General features: G+C 40.4%; 1 protein-coding gene across 6 annotated transcripts in view; it reads left to right on the top strand.

Annotated features, from left to right (window-relative positions):
* Positions 1-3,075: 3,075 nt before the first annotated feature.
* Positions 3,076-21,257, top strand: part of PTPN12 (protein tyrosine phosphatase non-receptor type 12) — an 85,136-nt gene continuing 66,954 nt past the window's right edge. Inside the window, exons 1-2 of one of the 6 annotated variants that reach the window (XM_025449600.3) lie at positions 3,221-3,360; positions 4,255-4,339. In XM_025449600.3, the coding sequence (XP_025305385.1) occupies positions 4,304-4,339 (36 nt within the window). In that variant the 5' untranslated portion in view covers positions 3,221-3,360; positions 4,255-4,303. Of the gene's footprint in view, positions 3,361-4,254; positions 4,340-21,257 lie in introns of all 6 variants that reach the window. The other 5 variants (XM_049096678.1, XM_025449599.3, XM_025449601.3 and 2 more) reach the window with 5 other exon arrangements.

Genomic DNA, 21,257 nt, shown 5'->3' on the forward strand with positions numbered 1-21,257 from the left:
ATTTGCTGAAACTATGCATAGCCCTGCATTGTCAAACCTTCTGATCTCTTCCAACCTGGCAATTTCAGTCATTTTTAATTCTACCTCCTTTCTTGTCTACTAAGTCAGTCCCTAGTTCTGTGAGGTCTTTGTCTCTCTCACCTCCATCTATGTCTTGTAACCTTAAAGCTTTTTTTTTTTTTAAAGACTCTTATGTATTTGAGATAGAGCAGGAGAAAGAGAGAGAGAGAGAAAGAGAGAGAGAAGGAACATAAGCGGTGCAGAGGGAGAGGGAGAAGCAGGCTCCCCACTGAGCAGGGAGCCCAACGTGGGGCTTCACCTCAGGACCCTGAGATCATGACCTGAGCTGAAGGCAGATGCTTTAACCAACTGAGCCACCCAGGCGCCCCTAGTTACAGTTTTTGTTGCTTCATAATATTGGCTCCCAATACCTCATCCCATTCTCTCCCCTTATTGTGATTTAACAACAACAACAACCACAAAAAGCCAGATTACTATTTTCCTAATTTCATGTCTATTCTCAAAAACCTTTGGTGGCTCCCACTGACAATATGAAATCCAAGTCATTAGGCAGGCATTCAACACTCTCTAGAATCCAATCTGTCTATGTTAGCACCTTCACGGGCATATCAAAGTTCTGCCTCAAACTTCTGCTGTGCTGTCTTCGTGTTTTTTTTGTTTTATCGCTTCTCTTACCAGGGAGCTCTTCTTTTTTGTTCAATTCACATAGACTTCAAGGTCCCCTGAGACCACTGCATGTTGCTAACGGGGTCCCAACTTTCTCAGAAATGTTAAGCCATCCAACGTCTGTATCATGCATTTGGCATTTATGAACCCACAGTATAACTAAGTTTATTGTTTTTTTCCTGTCTCCTGAACCAGGCTATAAACACTAAGAAGCCATCCCTAAAACATTTTTGCATCTTTCACATACACACATATTTTGAGGTGTTCAAAAATTATCTGTAAATTGAAAGGTGACCTAAGTATACTAAAATGCTAAGTAAGCCTTTGCAAAAGAGTCAAGATACATAACGGTACTCTACATTTGTTTTCCCTAATCTACATCGGATGCCAAAGGTAGATGCTAGGAACTTAAAAAAACACTCAAGTTTTACAAGAAAGAGAGAGAGAAGGCTGTCAGTAAGAGGAAAAGTAAAAATACTGCAAAAACACTAGACAATATGAGGCTCCGTACTCAAAACAAGTCAACACATCCAATCAGTCAGTCCCTAGATTGTTACTCAACTTGTCTAGCATATAGTCATCAAATACCCTCTGGGTTGTACATTCTTTTGATATATCAAAAGTACAGGCACTCCTCATCATCTGCCCATTGCTTTGCTTAGAGTTTTAATTTCTTTCCCAGTTCTGGGGGGAAAAGGGTTACCTACAGGGTGACCCTTGGTGGGTGATCAAGACCAGATCCTGATCTTTTCCTACATCCAGTGGAAAACTGAGTCTCAGTATCTAATTAAAGTAAAATACTCCAGACCCTTGTTTCCAATGGAGCCTAACTCGGAAACTGAACTATTCTAAGTGAATCTTTGAGTACAGGACAGAACTATCTTTTCATATGCACATACACCACTTAGATACATAGGAGGTTGAGGAGGGCACACCTGGAAGTGCGTATTTCTGAGAGCAGGACTGGACTGGCATACATCAGTTGTGCATTTTAAAGAGAAACATCGTTCTTTGAAACAGGAAAAATATTGTACCCACCTATATTCTTCAAGGAGTTTTATCGTTAAGCTCCATAGTGGTTCTAAACATTCATCTGGGAGGAGGGGGCTAGCACGCATGTTCCCTATTTTCGACCCATTCCCTGCCCAAGCTTATCTGATAAATTTCTTGGGTGTGGGTAGGAGGGATCCAGAGAAGTCCAGGGATCCAATCATTCTGTCCTGCCACGTTACCACACGTTTACTTTCCTTAGTGAGGGGCAATCCATCTAAGGGCTGTACTGAAAGCAGGAAGGTCTGAGTTCTAGTGTTGGCTCTGCTAAGGGTACGCTGGGGGCAGGGGTGGGCCCAGGCAAACCACTTTCTTCGCAAAAATGGTGAATTAGATTAGGACAGATTCTCTCTAATTGCCAGAAGACTTGCAAAGACGCACACAAATTCATCAAGTCCATTCTATGGAGAAAAAAGCCTGTTAATCATTTCTGTCCGGAGGGCTGCGAATCTGAGCTCCAAAGCACAAAGTGCGTCTCATTCAGCCAACACAGGCGTGGCAGGTGTTCGGGTGCGCTCCGGGTCTCAGGGCTCACCCGCCAGGGCTGAATCTGCAGACGGATCTGCAGAAGGCCTTTCATTCAAGGAATATTTGGCTTGTCCCGGCCGCAGCCACTGCCCGAGGCGGCAAGGTCAGGCGCCGTCAGCATCCCGGGCCCGCAGCGGGACCCACACCCACCCGCCCCGACGCGGGGGGACGCGACTACAGTTCCCGGCATGCCTCTGCGTCCCGCCCCCCCCCCCCCCCGACTCCCGCGGGCCGGGCCTTGTGGCCGCAGGGCGGCGCGGAAACACTCGCAAAGTGCGCTTTTCCCACCAGCGGGCCGTGAGCCCGCAAGTTCCAGCGGAAGTCTTCCTGGACCGACCAGGGTTTCCTGGGCTCGGAGGCGCACCCCGTCCTCCGGGACGCCCCACCCCCGGGCGCTCCAGGCGGCCCCGGCCGGACCACGCCCCGGAAGTGGCTCCCGCGGCCCCGCAGGCCGCCGCGGGCCTCGCAGCCACTGCGAGAGGGTCTGGGCGCGGCGGGGCGGGCCCGGGGGCGGGGCCCGCGGGCGGGGGCGGGGCCTGGCCGGGCGTCTCGGCGCCTGGGGCGGGGCCACGGCTCGGGGGCGCGCGTCTGGGTGGCGGCGGGGCCGCGCCCGTGGGGAGAGGCGGCGGCGGCGGCGGCGGCGGCGGAGGGCAGTGGGGAGGGGGTGGGGAGGAGGGACCGGGCCGGGGGGCAGGGCCAGGGAGAGCCGAGCTCCTGAGGCGGCGGCGGCGTCTCCAACGGGGGAGGAGGAGGGCGGGGACGAGGATGGAGCGGGCGGGGGGTTGGGGCTGGCGCTAGCCGCAGCGGCTCGCCTCGGACCGGGGGAGCGCGGCGGCTGCTCCTCGAGTTGCGGCGTCGGGCGCCGGGCCGGTGCCGCCGCTGCCGCCGCCCCGGGCGGTGGGGGGAGCGGGGCGCGGGAGGCCGGGCGGCGCGCTGGGGAAGGCTGAGCGGGCGCTGCGCCGGGCGGGCGGGCGGCGGCGGCGGGCGCGCGGGAGGATGGAGCAAGTGGAGATCCTGAGGCGGTTCATCCAGAGGGTCCAGGCCATGAAGAGCCCGGACCACAACGGGGAGGACAACTTCGCCCGGGACTTCATGGTGAGTCGCGCCCCGCGCCGCCCGTTCCCGCCGGCGCTTTGTGCGCGGCCGTGAGCTGAGCAGCGGGGCGGACGGCCCGGGCCGCCTCCTCCGCCGCCGCCGCCGCCGCCGCCGCCGCCCTCGGCCTCCCTCCGCCGCCGCCCGGCCGAGCCCGCCCCGCGCGCCGCCGCCCGCGACCACCTATTGTCTGCGGGCCGGGAGCGTGCAGCCTGCCCCGCCCGGCGGGGTCTCCCGGGGGGTCTCCCCGCGGGGTCTGCGCGCGGGGTCGGGGCGAGGTGACCCGGGGAGCGCGGCGGGGCGGAGGGACGGGGGCGCCAGGTCAGCCCCGGCCCGGGGCCGCCCTGCCCCGCCGGCCGCGGAGGTGGGCACGGGGCGCTTGGCCGCCGCGACCCCCGAGGACCCCCGAGGACCCCCGAGGACCCCCGAGGCTGGGCCGGGGTCGGCCGCGGGCCCCGACACCCAGGTTTGCGGTGGCGCCGGGGTCCCCGCGACGTTAGGTCGGAGGGCCCGGGTGTGCGCGGCGCTGCGGCTCCCGCTCCCGCTCCCGCAGGAAGCCCCCGCCGACCCCTGGGGGTGTCGTCGGAGGCGGAGGGGATGTGACCATCACTTCCTATCCGGGGTGGGGGCGGGGAACTCGGGAACAATAGTCCTGGTGGGGCGGAGGCTCCGAAGCGGCCGGAGCGCTGCACCGGGAGATAACCTTCCCTGCCCCCCCTTCCGCCCTCGGCTCGGCGCACGGGCTGCGGGAGGTGCGAGGTCCTGCTCCCGAAGTCGCCCGAGGCACAGCCCCTAGGAGGGGGTCAGGGCCAGAGGCGTGGGACCAGAAGTCCGCTTCCTACATCGCCCCCCCTCCCCTCCACCTTTTATTTTTCTGCTGGACAATGTTCCCTTTAGGGTTGTTTCTCGGCTCAGGAGGCGGTGGTTGCGGCGGCTGCTCCTACGGATGTTGCGCAAGACCGGGGCGTTGGAAACTCTGGAGGTCTGGGGAATGGAAAAGGAAGTGGGACTTGGGGAAGTGGCTGCTCCTTGGCCGCGGCGGGGTTCGGGAATGGGAAATAGGCTCGGGAGAGGTTGGTCCCGGGCAAGGTACCCCCCGCAGAATGATCCCTTAACCCCGGAATTCTCCATTGTGAAAAGGACACACGGCTAAGTCCATAAAAATGAATGGGCAGCACACATTGTCTAGGGTTTTTGTTTGTTTGTTTGTTTCAAAGTGCAGTTTGATTGTTTACAAGGTGCCGCTGAAATGACTTTTAGCCCTGAAAATGCTTTTTCACATTTTAAAGAGACTCGGTTATCTACAGTTTTAGGCATTAAAATTGCTAACAGCTTGTACAATAGATCGTTGACCTTATACAGCAGTGTAATAGTATTGTTGAGCTTCGTGATTCCCGCCTTCCTAGACCGGTGAAAGAGGATGGGAGTGAGATTTTGTTAGTATCTTTCGAAGATGGAAAAATGTAGGTAAAATAATCTGTGTCCTGTTTTGGACATTTTCTGTGGATATTTAGCCTATGTGTTTTTGATCCGAGGAAAATAAAGAGGGTATTTTCTCTTCTTACTAGTGAGAATTGGGTCGTGCCACTCAGAAGTAATTGGAGGGAGTCCCCTTTTTCCTTTTTTTGGCCAATAGAAAATATTTACTTTTAGGGCATTTTAGAAGTTTAAAACCAGGCTTTTGCAGTCTTATTTTCGTTATGGAAGAAGAGGTGGTGTGGTCCTTGGTCACTGTGAGTTTGCATGCTAGTCATCTTGTTATCCCTGGGCATATCCTGTCAGGAAAGAGCATTGTTTGGTGATGAAGGCCGTCAGGACAGGTGCCCAGTCTCTGAACTTATGTGCAGGGGAAGTAGCCTTGGGGTTCGTGCTTTGCGGATGAGTCAGGGATCCTATTGGAGATTTCATTTCTGAAGGACTGAGTTTCTTTTATCTTCCATAATACCTAGGGATAGATAGGTGATTCTACGCTGGAGATTTGATGACTAAGGCTATTCTTTTATAGGGCTTGCTTTTTTTATTCCATGACTTGATAAGCAATAGCTATAATTAAGCCTGCTAGATAGATGGTGCTGCTTTTTCCCTTGACTGGAAGGCTAGAGGGAGACCATGTCCCCTGTGCTGTGGAGAGAGAATAGAAGATAAGCTAATAATTTCAAGTGTTCTGTTACTCTTAAATTCTTATGTGGATCAAAAATGCATTATTAAATTGTAGCATTTTAGAACTGAGCCTTAGAAATAATCTATTATAATACTATTCAGTTATAAAGTACTAGTTTTTTTTATTTCAAATTTGGAGATTATAGAATAATAATTAATAATGCCTTACTCTTAGGAATGTGGGGTGGATTATGTTCTTCCCTTTGTTGTATCCAGCCTTCCTAGTCCTGTCACCCAAAGGCCGTCTCTGTTAATGTTCTTAATGCATCTGTTTGACGGTGCTGTTTATTTCATTTTATATTGTTGGTTTTTTTTCCCAACTTATCATTTTGATAAGTACTTTTCATTTGTAAAAATCCAGTAGCTATTTAATATTTCAGTGGCTATATGATATTTTACTTGGCAACTATTTTATAGCTTAACCATTTCCTTGTGATTGAATATTTGGCCATTTATTTTCTATTATGAACATTTATGGGTAAAACTTCCTTATTTTGGATTGTTGCATAAGATATCTTCCAGTAGTGGAAGTACTAGGTAAAAGGATATTTATTTATTTATTTATTTATTTATGAGTTTACGAGTTTATTAATTTATTCATGGGAGATACAGAGACAGAGGCAGAGGGAGAAGCAGGCTCCCTGCAGGGAGCCTGATAGGGATTCCATCCCAGGAGTCTGGGATCATGCCCTGAGCCGAAGGCAAAATGCTCTACTGCTGAGCCACCCAGGTGCCCCAGATATAAACATTTAACGCATGTTTATAAATAACCTTTTGAAGAAGTTGTATCAGTTTATACGACTGCCAGTAGTACATGAGCGTTCATTTAATTCATTTGATGGTTGGAAAATGGTTTCTTGTTTTAATTTGAATTTTGTGTTGACTAGTAAGGTTAGGGAATTTTCCACCTGTCATTAACTATTTTGAGTTGTCTATTCCTGTCTTGGTGTGTTGTGTCCTCTCCAGCCCACCATTAAAGAGGAGAAAACTAAGATATTGAGGTGGTGTAAACTACAGCACCAAGATGATTACTTATTCAACATCTGATTTGTGGCAGATGCAGGACTCGATTTGAGCATCTTGACTTTAAGTCTTCTTACAAGATGGCAGACAGTGATCATGACAAGTAAATGTATAGGATAGAGTGATGTGTAATCGTGTTTGATAGACCTGGTTTTATGCTCATCTCTTTCATTGTATAGCTGTTGGACCTTGGGCTGGCCACTTTGAAGAAAATAGGATGACTGATTTCTGTCATCTTTTAAAGAAGAAAAATGCTACCTAGTTCATAGGGCTGAGGTATGGGAGTGATTATTTAGAGTCATCATTTAACAAATCCTGGTGCTAAAGTCTGTGGTCTCATATAGCTAATTTATGTAGTCAGTTACAGATAACTAGACATAAAAAGAAAAAGGTATCTGGGCTTTTGTTTTCAATCATTTTCTTGTGCTTTTTAAAGCTTTATAACGTCTAGGGGTGCCTGCCTGGCTCAGCCAGTTAGGTATCCAACTCCTGATCTCAGCTCCAATCTTTTGTCAGGGTCATGATTACAAGCTCAGCACTGGGCTCCATGCTGGGAGCCTACTTAAAAATAAGTAATAAATGAATAAATCTTTACAATGTCTGAAACATTGAAACAAGCAGTAGATTTCTCTTGATCAGACTAAAGTTTATCTAATTTATATTAGACACTTGTATGTAAAAAATAATTACAGATGACACGTAAGCTACAAGTAAATATGGCAGTTTCGGCTTAAAAACCAGTTCTCTCTCCATTCATGAAGGTGAAAACAAAAATATAATGAGTGAATTCAGTTGAGTATTTAAAAAACAGGATGCAGTAGAGGTGTGAATTTCAGGACTTTGTTGTGAAGAGTATTTACAGACATTTTTCTAAAGCCAAACTGAGGTATAATAGCAAGCTATTCTACGTTAAAATGCTATTTAAAATAACTCTGATGTGTTGTTTTTTTTTTTTTAAGATTTTATTGATTTATTCATGAGAGAGGCAGAGACACAGGCAGAGGGAGAAGAAGAAGGCTCCATGCAGGGAGCCTGTTGTGGGACTCGATCCCGGGTCTCCAGGATCACACCTTGAGCCGAGGGCAGGCGCTAAACCGCGGAGCTACCCAGGGGTCCCAATTCTGGTGTTTTAAACTAATTTGAACTTAATTTATCAACCAAAAGTACTCAGAACTACTGTAGAAATTATCCATTTCAAGGGATTTATTATATAAAACCATCTGTTCTACAAACAGTAATCCTGACATAACTGCTCAAAGCAACCTGTCTGCTTGCTTTGTTATGATTAAATAATTGTTAGACCATTTTTATTTTACTACAGTAATGTTAGTCTTTATAAGTTATTTTAAGTAAAAAAGAAATTAACATTTCTGTCCCTTTTATATTCTAAACACTGTGCCAGATACTTTACACCCTATCTTACTTCACATGTCAACAATTTATGAGATAGATGTAAATTGAATCTTACACATGAGGAAGCACACTCTGAGAAATTAAGTATTTTGCTTGACTTCAGAACCTCTGTTCTTTTTAAAAATTCATTTATTTATTTATTATTTTTATTTATTTTATTTTTTTATTGGAGTTAAATTTGCCAACATATAGCATTTTTAAAATTTATATATATATATATATATATTTTTTTTTTTATTGAAGTTGTTTGCCAACATATAGCATTTAAAATTTATTGATTTCAGTAATCTCTATATCAAGCTGGGGCTCCAGCTCATCACCCCGAGATTGAGTCTCACAAGCTCCTTCAACTGAGCCAGCCAGGCACCCCAAAACCTCTGTTCTTTTTGTTCTGTTTCTCCAGGATGCAGCTGAGGTCCTTTGGGACCTGGCTGGGACTAGGCTAGTGGTGGGGAGGGTATATCACCATGCAAAGGGATGGAAGTTTTAAAGTTGAAGATGTTTGGGGCGCCTGGGTGGCTCAGTCTGTTGAGCTTGGGACTCCTGGTTTTGGTGCAAGTCATGATCTCATGGGTCCATGGATTGAGCTGAATCTCACTCAGCGTGGAGGATTCCACTGGAGATTCTTTCCCTTTACCCCTCCCCCCACGTGCATGCTTGCATACTCACTCGTGCGTGCACACTCTGTCTCTGAAATAAATGAATAATTCTTAAAAAAAAATTAAAGTTGAACATGTTTAGGGGAGTGGTAGATAATCACCTAAAAACAGTAGTTCACACCTTTTGGTCTCTAGAATCCTTTATAGCCTTAAAAATTATTGAGGGCTCCAAAAAGCTTTTATTTACTGTACTACAAACTAAAATAGATATATAAAAAAAATCTGCTTAAAAAAATAATAAACCCACTTCATATTAACTATAGATAATTATTATTCAAAACAGAAAGTAATTAGTGAGAAGAAGCATTATTTTTATATTTTTGCAAATTTCTTTAATGTCTGGCTTAATAGGAAACTGGATTTGGGTTTTCGTATCTGATTCGTTCATATGGTTGCAGTGTTTGTACTCTAGAAAACGCCACTGTACACTCTAAAAAGGAGAATGAAAATGATTTTTAAAAATTACCGTGCCTTAGGTCTGTGCATTCCTATATTTACAGGTGAGGAAACATAAATTAATATTATTAGGAAAAGAATTTTAACTTCATGGACTCTCTGAAATGGCCAGGGGCTAGGCTGTCCCTGAACCATACTTTGAGAACCAGTGAAGTAATGCATGGTAAGGGCTAATGGTGATGCTGAGAAAATTAGGTAGGGGTTAGATTGTGAAGATTCTTGCATCTATGCTATAATTTACTCAATAGATCAGTATTAGTGATTTTGAATAGTTCTATACTACAACTCTTAGGGTCACTTGGAAAGTGGGCAGGTGTTAAGAAAATAAACATAGTAACTGAACATTCTAGCAATGTTAGAACTACTAACTACTTACCCCCACCCTCTGCCACAGACTGCTTTAGTATGAGCCTTCACTTCTTTGATACAGATAGATTCTGGATAGCCACTATATGTTTTAAGAAGGGTAAGCAGTCATTTGGCAGATTTGTGTTTGTAGGGGTTGATTCTGGTGGCAGTATTAAGGATGGAATTAGTGATGAAGGAGAGCATTTTGGAAGCTGTTGAAATATAGGAAGTGAGATAAGGGCCTGAACTAAACTAAGATAGTGGAATAGAGAGTATATATAGGATCTGATAAGGATTAAGAAAGAAGTCTCGATTCACTAGATGTGGGTAGTCCAGGAGAAAGGAATATTTACAGTATGACTCCAAGTTTCCTGGTTTGGTATACTATCACCCAAGTTAGAAGATACCATTTGGTATGGTTAGGAGTACGGGAAGAGAAAGAAGTAGAAGAGACCAAGCAGAAGGTGGTTGGAGGAAATTTCAAGGTAGAAGAGAATTAGTTTAGTTTAAATGTGGTAAACTGAGGTGCCTGAGACATCAGGCAGAAATGTAGAGCTCAAGAAAGCTGACAGGATGTAGTTAAAAATTTGGAAGTTGCCATATGAGCATATAAAAGGTATTTGAAAGCATGAGAGGGAATGAATTTATTCAGATGAGCGTATAAAGTGACCAGCTTTAGGTTGGAGAGCAGCAGCATTTAAAGAGCAGCCCGTATGCTCAGAGAGGAGGGAAGGGAACCCAGAGGATGTCAGAAAAGCCTGGGAGGGTTTCGGGAAAGGAGTAGTTAGCAAAAACAAATACTTCTAGAAGGACTGGTAAGGTGAGATTGAGAAAGTACCCATTCTGTTTGCCAAGTAGGAGTGATTTGGTGACCACAAAAAGTGGTTTGGGTAGGATATGGAAGAGTCTAGATTGTAGTTGATTGAGGAGAAAATAGGTCAAATGAGTATAAATTCTTAACATTTACATTTAACATTTTGAAAGTAGATGGTAGAAACTGGAGGAAGACAGATTGAAGGAGAGCTCCCCTCATAAACTTTGCTTTTTTTTGTGTGTGTGTTAAAGGTAAGATAGGTGCAGTATTTTATATGTTTCTTAACTATATGTGTGTCCTCGTTTGTGAAATGATTGCTGTTTAAATATAATTTTATTTTTTTTTAAATATAATTTTAAAAGACAGATAAGAACTTGTCTTTTGGTTAAATGAGGCCTCTAAAGCTTTTTAAAGTTTGGGTTTGAAATGTTAGAAAACATGAAGTGAAGAAAGATGGAAAGCCTGGAAGATTTTATGCTGCACAGCCGAAATAAGTATAAAAATTTTCATTGTTAAAGTGTTAAATGCTGTGGATTGAGGTGTTTTAAAAATCAGTAACAGCTTTATTGAGAGATAATTCACTTAATAAAACTCATTGATTTAAGCTGTATAATTTAATAGTTTTTAGTATATTCACAAAATGATGCAGTCATCATTATCAATTTTATCACCCCAAAAAGATACCCCATACCCATTAGCAGTCATTCTTCCTCCCTTTCCTATCCCTGACCTCGAGGCAACCACTAATCTACCTTCTGTCTCCATAGATTTGCTTCATACAAATGGAATCATACAATATGTGCTGTTTTGTGACTGAGTTCTTTGACTTAATATAATGTTTTCAAGGTTCGTTCATGTGTTGCAGGAATTGAAACTATTTGACTTCTTATTATGACTAAATAATATTCCATTGTATGGATATACCACATTTTGTTCATCCATTCATCCACTGATGGACATTTGAATTGTTTCCACTTTTTGGAATATTTTCTTTATATAATAATACATAAAATAGAATACTTTGTATTTTATGAATAATGCTACTATGAATATTTATGTACACATTTTTGTTAGGATATATGTTTTCCTTTATCTTGGGTATATATCTAAGAGTAGAATTAATGGGTGATATGGTTGGACATTTTGAGGAACTGCTAGACTGTTAAAGCTGCTGCACATTTTACATTCCCACCAATTTCTCTACATTCTCACTAACACTTGTCCGTCTTTTTGATTATAGCCATCCTAGTGGGGTGGAGTGTATCTTGTGGTTGACTTGTAGGTTTTTAAAATATCCTAGTGAGTTTATATAAATGGTTCTGTATGTTTAATGTGTCTTTCAAACCTAGAGTGATAGGAAGTATTTTCTTTTTGCATTTGCTACTGGTTTAGTTTCTAAGCCATCCTTTGATGAGTATCCAGCCAAACATATTTCTAAGTAACTTAATAAGTGGAAGTAAACTTTTAAGTAACTCTTTCCCTATGGCTTACCAGAGACAGCATACTACAAATTTAATAGTTAATTCTCAAAAAATTTTATTGTATGTATTTACTTTCAGAATAGTGCTAGCTTTTTTTTCATTCAATAGTTGACATTTAGTTTGGAAAAGGTTTTTGACAGTTTGAAAGTAAGACATTAACATTCAGATTAAAACTTTTTTCTTCATATGTTAAATGCTTCTGTGTTTCTATAACATTCAGTTCATTAGATTCATAAACATTTACATTTCTGACTTCCCTGGACTGAAAGCCTCCAGGGCTAGCAATTGGGACTTAATTATCTCTGTATCCTCATTGCTTAATATAGTGCCTGGCACTTAACAGGCATTAATGGCCCTTGCATGAGCAGAAATTGTGGTGAGCTTGAAACTGTAAGACAGAGATTTATTCTTCAGGTGGATTCTTTTTTTTTTTATTTTTTTTATGTTTTTATTTATTCGTGAGAGAGAGCGTGCGAGAGACGCAGAGACACAGGCAGAGGGAGAAGCAGGCTCCATGCAAGGAGCCCAACACGGGACTCGACCCCGGGACTCGAGGATCACGCCCCGGGCCGAAGGCAGGCGCCAAAATGCTGAGCAACCCAGGGATCCCCAGGTGGATTCTTCAAATGGTCCAAGGGATTTGTCTCTTAGAGGAGCAGAACTGCTTTTCCCCTTTCATTGCGTACACACTTCTGTGTATGCTTACACAATGTGTTTGTGTTTTTAGTACCCACTGAAAAAATTTGAGATAAAGTATCAGGCTGCATTCAGGAAAACTTTTAGATAAACAGGGTTTTATTAATTGTAATATCTGCTGCATAAATATGAAAGATAGTACGTATTTTTCTCTGGATGCTGGTTGATATGTGTAAGGATTCAGGGAACCACTTGAAGTAACTGCTTATGTATCCCCCACCCCGTGAATCCTACTTGGAGACCATTATCTTAGAATATTAACTTTAATAAAATATCTACTTTTAACTTTTGATTTTAGGTTCCATTGATAAAATCCAGATACCATGTTATTAGCATTTCTTCAAAAAATAGTGGTATCTTGTAACTTGTGGGTGTTTTGGAGTGATTACAGCAATAGCTGTTGTTCTCTTCTTGCTTCTGGTTTCTTGCCTCATCCAATCCATTCCGCATATCATACTCACTTTCCTAAAATACCATTTTCAAGTGTTGGCATCTGTGGGATAATAGAAAACACTGGTTGTAAAAATCAGGATATGTCTATTTTAGTCCCTGTGTTGCTCCTTAGTTCTGTTTTCATCAATAAGTTTATTTAGGATGGTACTGGAAACATGGTTTTATCTTTGGGATGCCTGAGTTACTCAGTTGATTAAGCATCAGAACTCTTGATCTTGTTCAGGTCTCCCCCCATCTCAGGGTTACGAGTTCAAGCCCCGCATCGGGCTGCATGCTGGGTATGGAGCCTACAAAAAAAGAAAGAAAGAAAAATGGTTTTATTTTTATTATCAAAAATGTAATTTCAAAAACAATTCAAGGCTCCCTTTGATGACCATTAAAATTATTAGAATCTTAAATGCCCAGGCCAAATCAAAGCATCAGATCCAAGCTCTGATTCTTTTCTTTTCTTTTCTTTTTTTTTTTTTGCTCTGATTATTTTCATACTGTAATTATATGCTGTCTTCCCAATTTCCCTCTCTCCTGTCCTCCCAATTTTATAACTTTTGCCCTAGTTTAGAATCACAGGCCAATAGGATAAAGTCTGTACTTCTTAGCTTGGCATTCCAGAGCCTTAACATAGTTTGTCACCTTTGCAGTGTTAAAATCCTGTACTCTGCAGTATATATATCCCCTTCCTTCTGGAATAATCTATATCTTGTCCTTGAGCATTCCCACTGGATGAATGAAATTTTATTTGTGGTGTACTATTAAACATACTTTTTCCATTTTTTAGAAAACTTCTTAACCAGTACCTTGAAGATCAGAATACTGAAAATTCTGACCCTGACCTCAAACTTAGAAGCAAAAATGTAATTAATTCTCTGGGGTAAATATTTTAGCCCAGTTTATCTTAAGCATTTCTCCATTGTAATATCTCATTGTAATGTTATCTGTATTGTAATACTATCTCTATTGTAAAATTTGATTTTTAATATCAGGAAAAAGTTTTGCATTAGATTTGAGTTCAAGACTTGCCTAATGCAAGTCCAGTGATACGCAGTTATTCTAAACCTCACGACACCCTAAGTTTCTTCCAGATAGTTGAACTTCTCTCTCAACATTTCATATTTTCTGTAGTATTTTTAGATTCTTGGGTTCTTTCGATTCTAAAAAATTTTTTAGATTCATGCAGTCAAACCCTAACAATTATCTCCTTCTCTGTGAAACACACAAAAGTCTTATTTCCATTTGTATAATATTGTAGTGTCTATGAGCTGCCTTATGGCAGATAAAAGTTGTTGGTCCCTCAGAGTTTTTCCTAGAAAATACGGAATGTGGATCATGTTAATCTCAGACGCTTTGGGATATATGCTAATGTCTACAATTCTTATAATAACTATTCTTAGATGTAATCTGCATTTGAAAAGCTATTTAACAATATTGGAGTAGCTATCCTAGTAGGCTCTGAAGGAATGCAAAAATGTATCCCTGTCATCCTTCCATGATTCTTGCCATCCACTGGTTCATAAATAAGCGATTTCTGGAGTTCCCACTATGCCCTAGGCACTTGTGTTTAGAATTGGCAGTTGAAAATATGAAAGTCATTTTCCTCAAGAAGTTTACCAACTGTGAACAGACTTAGGAGAAGCAGCAGGAAGTTTCCATTGAGTGAGCTTCAGGGGGTCTCTGAACCCTTTCAAATTATATTTAATACTTTTTGTATATGCCCATTTTGGTGGAGGTGGGATAGAGAAGGTTCATAGCTCTTAGATTTTCAAGGGGCTTGGGTTCCAAAAACCTTTGGAACTTCCAGATTAGTAGAAAGATAACAAGGTTTGAGCTACACAGGAATTTTTATCCTGGCTATGCTTTGATTTTAAGCTGGTTGTCTCGGGAAATTGTGGATATATAGTACCTACCTGGATGGACCAAGGTCAAGATAGTATGTATGTAAAGCTAGTAACATCATCTGTACAAGGTACTCAGTAGTAATTCAAGATGTCTTATTATTCTAGTGGAAATGTATTCAAGATTTAAACCTTAGAGGCAGGATATGCACCGTTTTGGCAAAGAGAGCTCATTTGAACTGACTCTTTCTTACAGGAAGAGTTTGTCAGGTGAACTAGCATAAAGGCATTTCAGATACAGAAAACTAACAGCACTTAAAAACACATAGAGATAAGAGTTTTGGTTTTTAGATGAGAGGAACAGAGTGGTAAAGTATATAAAATAAACAAACCCTATATACTGAAATATGGAAGGGAATTCCCAAAGGGAGACAACTTAAATGTTGAGTAGGAGATGAATATGAAGTTGACCTTTGCATTTTTTAATGTTTTGGTGAGGAGTGTTTTGATGTCTCATTATTATGACATAGTTGTTTATTCTTACAGTGTACAATTTGGTTGGTATGAAAGAGCTTTTTAAAACTGAGTTCCAAAAAATAAAAATAAAAATAAAAATAAAACTGAGTTCCAACCATGTGGTCAGTATTCTTAATCTGGTAATTTTACTTTATCCCAGGTATATAAAATAGTACTTTACATAGTTCTTAAGATCGTTAGATCAGTTTTTCATTGGCTTCTGTTAAAAGTGGCCTGTAAAAAAATTAAATTAAAAAAAATCTTTAGGACCTAGACCTATTTATAGTGGTAGACCTCTTGCTTAGTTTGAATTTCTCTGCAAATGTGAGTTTTGCATAAGATCACTCAAGAGTGTTTGAGACTACACATTTGGGACCAGAACCAAAGTGAGAAAGGAAGGGGAGTTCTAGATTCCATGGTACAAAAATGTGGAGAAAAGCTTTTCTGGATAACTTCTTCCCACATTATGTACAATGGATTTACTCATAAGTTATAGACCCTTTGATAGGAAAAGAAACATTAAAACTGTTTAGAAATTAAGGAGTTTGTAGCAGGTTTTACAATTAGAGGTTGGCAGAGCTGAGTTTGTCCCAAGTTATAAAAGCACATGCTTTTTCTATGACATGATGTTGCCTAGGCCAACAATTGCATTCTCACTATTTAGGGAAAACAGTAAAAAAGCAGAACATGAGAAATACAGAAAAATTCCTTGTTGGTATAGTTTTTGTCTGCAGCCTACTTCCAAACTAGCTTAAATGAAAAAAAAAATCAATTGCAATAGAATATTGCCCTTGAGCTACTTGAAGAACAGAAACCAAGAATTGGAGAGCTGTCCATAACCTTACCTTCTCTCTTCACAGCCCTTCTTTCTATGATTTATCAGTTTCTCTGTTTCTAGAGGGCTTTTTGGATACTTGTCTTGGCTTCTTGGCACCTGCTTTATTTTTCTCTCACTGCATTTTGACTTTCACTGTTCTGAATAAAGGTATTCTGAATTAAAGGTATCCATCTCGGTGTCTCAACTAACTCATTCATTTATTTCAGTTTAGGGTAAGAGATCAGAATGACTAGAGTTGCTTGAGCTCTTTTTCACATTCCTGAATCAGTCAACTCACCAGTGAGAGGAGTATTGTGTGAATTGACCAAGTAGGGAGCTTGTTCAGATGTATGGGAGGGGGAAGGGACTTTTCTTAGGTAAATAGAATGATCATTCACTAACTAGGCAGGCAGTCCGAAGAGTACCTAGTCCAAAAATCCTTGAAGCAAAACTGAAAAAAAATTTAACTATTGAAGTTTCAGCCCCAAATAAACTTCTACTCTCTTTCAGAGAAGGGGAAAAGAAGTATAAAGAGTCCTTATGACTTGAGAGATCATTCTTTTGGCTCTAAAGAGTCCTTATGACTTGAGAGATCATTCTGTTGGCTCTGGTAGGGTGTTTAATTTCACATACACAGTACATATTAAACACCAGGCAAATTTTTGGTGTGTGTGAAAACTATAAAATTAAGATAGTCTCTAAGTTGCATATTAATGGAATCTAAAATTTGAATTGTATTTTTTCAGTGTTAAAATATGGAACCAGAACGTTTACCTTCTTGTAAGTATATCTTATTTAAAGATCATTTTAGGGCAGCCCTGGTGGTGCAGCGGTTTAGCGCCGCCTGCAGCCCAGGGCGTGATCCTGGAGATGCGGGATCTAGTCCCACATCGGGCTCCCTGCATGGAGCCTGCTTCTCCCTCTGCCTGTGTCTCTGCCTCTCTCTCTCCTGCTCTGTATCTCTCATGATTAAATAAAATAAAATCTTTAAAAAAAAAAAAAGATCATTTTATTGAAGTATTATATGGTCATTCTTTTTTCACTTCTCAAATGTGTATCTGAAATATATCATTATCTGAAAGACTAATGTATTTACTTCACAATAGATTTTGCTTCAACAAAATAGATCTATAGTTCTTTTAGAAGTTCCTGAATCATATAAAAACTGAGTAATGTAATATCTTGCCTTGTCAATAGTGTGCATGTCCTTTGTATCTGCTTCCCTCTGTATCTCTCTGCCATGTTTTGTCTACTCATAGTTTCTCTAGCTGTCCATTCACCTCTTTGTGCCTCAGATTAATGTGTATTAGAAATGGGTATTAGAGATAGATCAGGATGTACTGTGTAATTTAGAAATTTCCTATAATATATGCCTAGTGTTTGTAATTCTTTTACTGTTTTTTAAGTAAGATCTACTCCCAGTGTGGGGCTTGAACTCATAATCTTGACATCAAGAGTCACATGCTCTGCCAACTGAGTCACCCAGGTGCCTCTGTAATTCTTTGCTTTTAATACTGTAAATAAATGACACATAAGTGGAGGAACATAGAGTAGATGGATATCAATAATAGGATTCTGCAACTGAAATAACTGGTTATGTTCAAATATTTATTGCTAAACCTATTCACTGACATTATTAGATTTTCAAAATAAAAAGTTTTTCTTGTTTAATTTATAGTATGAATAATAGAAGGCTATTAAAGTAAGAAAACTATGGTTTTAATGCTTAATATACCAGATGCTTTGGTCTTTTCATTTTGTGGAAAAGTAAAGAGATTGGATGTTTTAATAGTTCAAAAGCTTGAAACAAAAAAATTTTACTTGTGAAAGTCAATGTTCATAGGAACTATTATTTCCTTTCTTGATTAATAGGTAGTTACTGGCTAACTCCACCTGCTCAGCCTCTTCTTCATTTCTTTAACCCCCATTGTAATTTGATTTCAGGATCTACTATTTTGCTGAAATTGCATTTATTATGGTTGTCTCAGATCTCCAGGGCACATCCAGTAGATTCTTTACAGTAGTATGCATCTTTGTTTGTTGATACCTCTTTAGCATTCAGCAATAATTACTGTCTTTTTTTTCTGAGTCCTTAACCTGATGTTGAAACATTTATACCTGTTTTTCTTTTTTTTTAACCTCTCTCTTTAGTCTTTCTCCTCTAATAGTGGCTCAGATGTAATATACCTTCTATTTTTTTACCCTATGGGAAGTCCTATGGGAAATATAATTGAATATTTAGAAATAAGAATTTTCCTAATCTTGTGAAACTGACTATAGTGACATGGTTGCTCTAATGTTGGTGAAGAGTCTCAAAGAATAATAAAATACTGATATTCTCTTATACTCTACATTCTTGTGATGACTAGCAGATTATTTTTAAAGTATTTTTAGAAAACGTAACAATCTAAACTAGAAGTATAGGATTAATATTTAACCAATCCTTCTGTTATCACTGTATTATATGCTAGTTTTTACATTATTTACAAGCTATATATCGGTTGCAAACCATATCTTGTTTTGCCATAGTTAATATTTTCAAGTATGTTCCTGAGTTATCTCACCATTTACTATTTTTCTTGTTAATGGAGGTTTAGAAAATTTTATTTTAAAACAGAATGTGGATTGAATAGACATATAAATTGTCACTATTTTATCTTTAAAATATGTTTTAACTAGAAGAGGGCAGAAAAATAATCTTTGATGCTAGGGGAAGGGAATTATAATTTAAGGTCAAGAAAGGAATGTGTAGATGTCAAGAAAGAAAAGACCAGACGGAAGTAGTAGCATATCTTTGTGATATATTTGATTTTAGCAATTTGAGTGTCTAGTGTTACATTGGATACTCTAGCAAATGTAGATCACAGTAGTTTTATCTGGATTAAATTTAGCCATTACTTACATATCCATGTAATTTTCAGTAAGTTATTTAAGTTACTCTTGGGGCGTCTGAGTGGCTCAGTCTGTTAAGTGTCTGCCTTTGACTTAGGTCATGACCCCAGGGTTCTGGGCTTGAGCCCCACGTCTGGCTGTGGGGAGCCTGCTTCTCCCTCTGTCCGTCCTCCTGCTCATGTGCTCTCTCTGTCTCTCAAGTAAGTCTTTAAGCTACTCTCAATCTGAGTTTCCTTATCCATAAAACAGGAATACTTTGCCCTGTGAGAATTAGTAATAATATGAAATAAAGAACATAATGTAGTGTTAGATGTTGTTCTAAATAAATCATAGTTAGAAATGAAGAGTGATTAAGGGCATTAAGTGAGAAGTAAAATAAATGTGAAGGGAAAAGGCAACCCCTTGCTTTTTTTCGCTTTTGAACCTCTTTGATGATAGAGAAAGAAACAATGTAATGTAATTATCTGAAGATATCATTGATAGCAACTTGGGAGTTTTGACTTTATTCTCTAAGCCAGTGATTTCTAAACTTTTGATTACAGTAATTTTTAAGCATGCACCTTCTCAATATACTTTCATTAATTTATAAATTACATACTTATACAACTATGCTAAAATTTATTTTTTAATTTAAATTCAGTTAACCAATATATAATAGTATATCATTAGTTTCAGATGCTAAGATTTATTATAAAATACATATAAAAATTAGAATAGGATGAGATAAAGCCTATAAATAATATTCATAAATTTTAAAAATATTTATTAATGACAAAGGATATTCAGTAAAATTAAAATACTTTGTAAAAGTCTTGATTTTAACACCTTGTAAAATAGTGATTTGAAAGACTGGCTCAGAGTTTAATTACTTCCTTAGATTAAAAAGATACCTGACTGGGCACCTGCATGGCTCAATCAGTTGAGCCTCTGACTTTGGATGATGTCTTGATGTCTGTGCCCTGGGATGGAGCCTGGTGACCTCAAGACTGGGTTCCATGCTCAGCAGGGAATCAACTCCGTCTCCTGCTGCCCCCTCCCCTGCTTGTGCATTCTCTCTCTCTCTATAAAATAAAATAAAATAAAATAAAATAAAATAAAATAAAATAAAATAAAATAAAATAAATACAATATAATACAATAAAATAAAAATAAAATAAAATAAAAAATAAAATAAATAAAATAGATAACTGGGACACCTGGGTGGCTCAGCGGTTGAGCATTTATCTGCCTTTGGCTCAGGGCATGATCCCAGGGCCTGGGATCGAGTCCCGCATTGGACTCCCTGTGAGGAGCCTGCTTCTCTCTCTCTATGTCTCTGCTTTTTTCTGTGTCTTTCAGGAATAAATAAATAAGTAAAATCTTTAAAAAAAAAAAAAGATAATTGACAGATTCATAGATCCAAATAGTTCATTAAATCATCATGCTTATTTTTATTTCTTTGTTTAATGTTTAATGAATGCCTACTGTGTGCCAAATGTTATTCTAGACTCTGAAGACTACAATTCCTGCAGCTTATATTCTATTGGCAAGAGTCATAGAATAACCTAATAAACAAGTAAATGTAACTAGGTCAGATATTAAGTGCAATAGAGAACAGTAAAACAGTAAGGAAGAAAAAGGAGTATGTCAGTTATCTATTACCACAGTAATGTTGTATAACAACCACAAACCTTAGTGGCATATAATAATAAATATTTTTACATGCTGTTGGTTGTCAGCTAAGCAGTTTTGCTGATCTTGACTGGGTTCATTCATGTTTCTGGGGGTTGGCTGGCTGTCAGCACATCAATCCTGGCTATGGCTGGGATGACTAGGATTGCTTGTCCCTGCTCCACATGTTTTTCATTCCCCAATAGGCTACATGGCTGTTGCAGAGGTGCAGGTGAGGGGAACAAATACACAAGACCTATTTAGTCTTGGAACTGGCACACTGTCACTTCCATTACTTTCTGTTAAACAAGGCAAGTTACAATGCCATATCTACTTCAAGGGGTGGGGAAATCAATTTCATCTTTTAAGTAAAAAAACCCTGCAAAAGTCACATGTGGAATTAATACAGGGAAGGATGAAAACTAGGCTTTTAATATGATCAATCTACCATATGACAAGTAGAAGAGATATTATTATTATTATTGTTATTATTGTTATTAAAGATTTTATTTATTTATTCATGAGAAATACATACACACAGAGAGAGAGGCAGAGTCACAGGCAGAGGGAGAAGCAGGTTCCCTGTGGAGAGCCCAGTGTGGGATCATGACCTGAGGCAAAGGCAGGTGTTCAACCACTGAGCCACCCAGGTGCCCTAGGAGATATTAAAAAGGTGGTTAAGACATTGAACCA

The sequence above is a fragment of the Canis lupus genome, chromosome 18 (assembly GCF_003254725.2).
Source record: "Canis lupus dingo isolate Sandy chromosome 18, ASM325472v2, whole genome shotgun sequence".
In the NCBI taxonomy this organism is placed as follows: domain Eukaryota; kingdom Metazoa; phylum Chordata; class Mammalia; order Carnivora; family Canidae; genus Canis; species Canis lupus.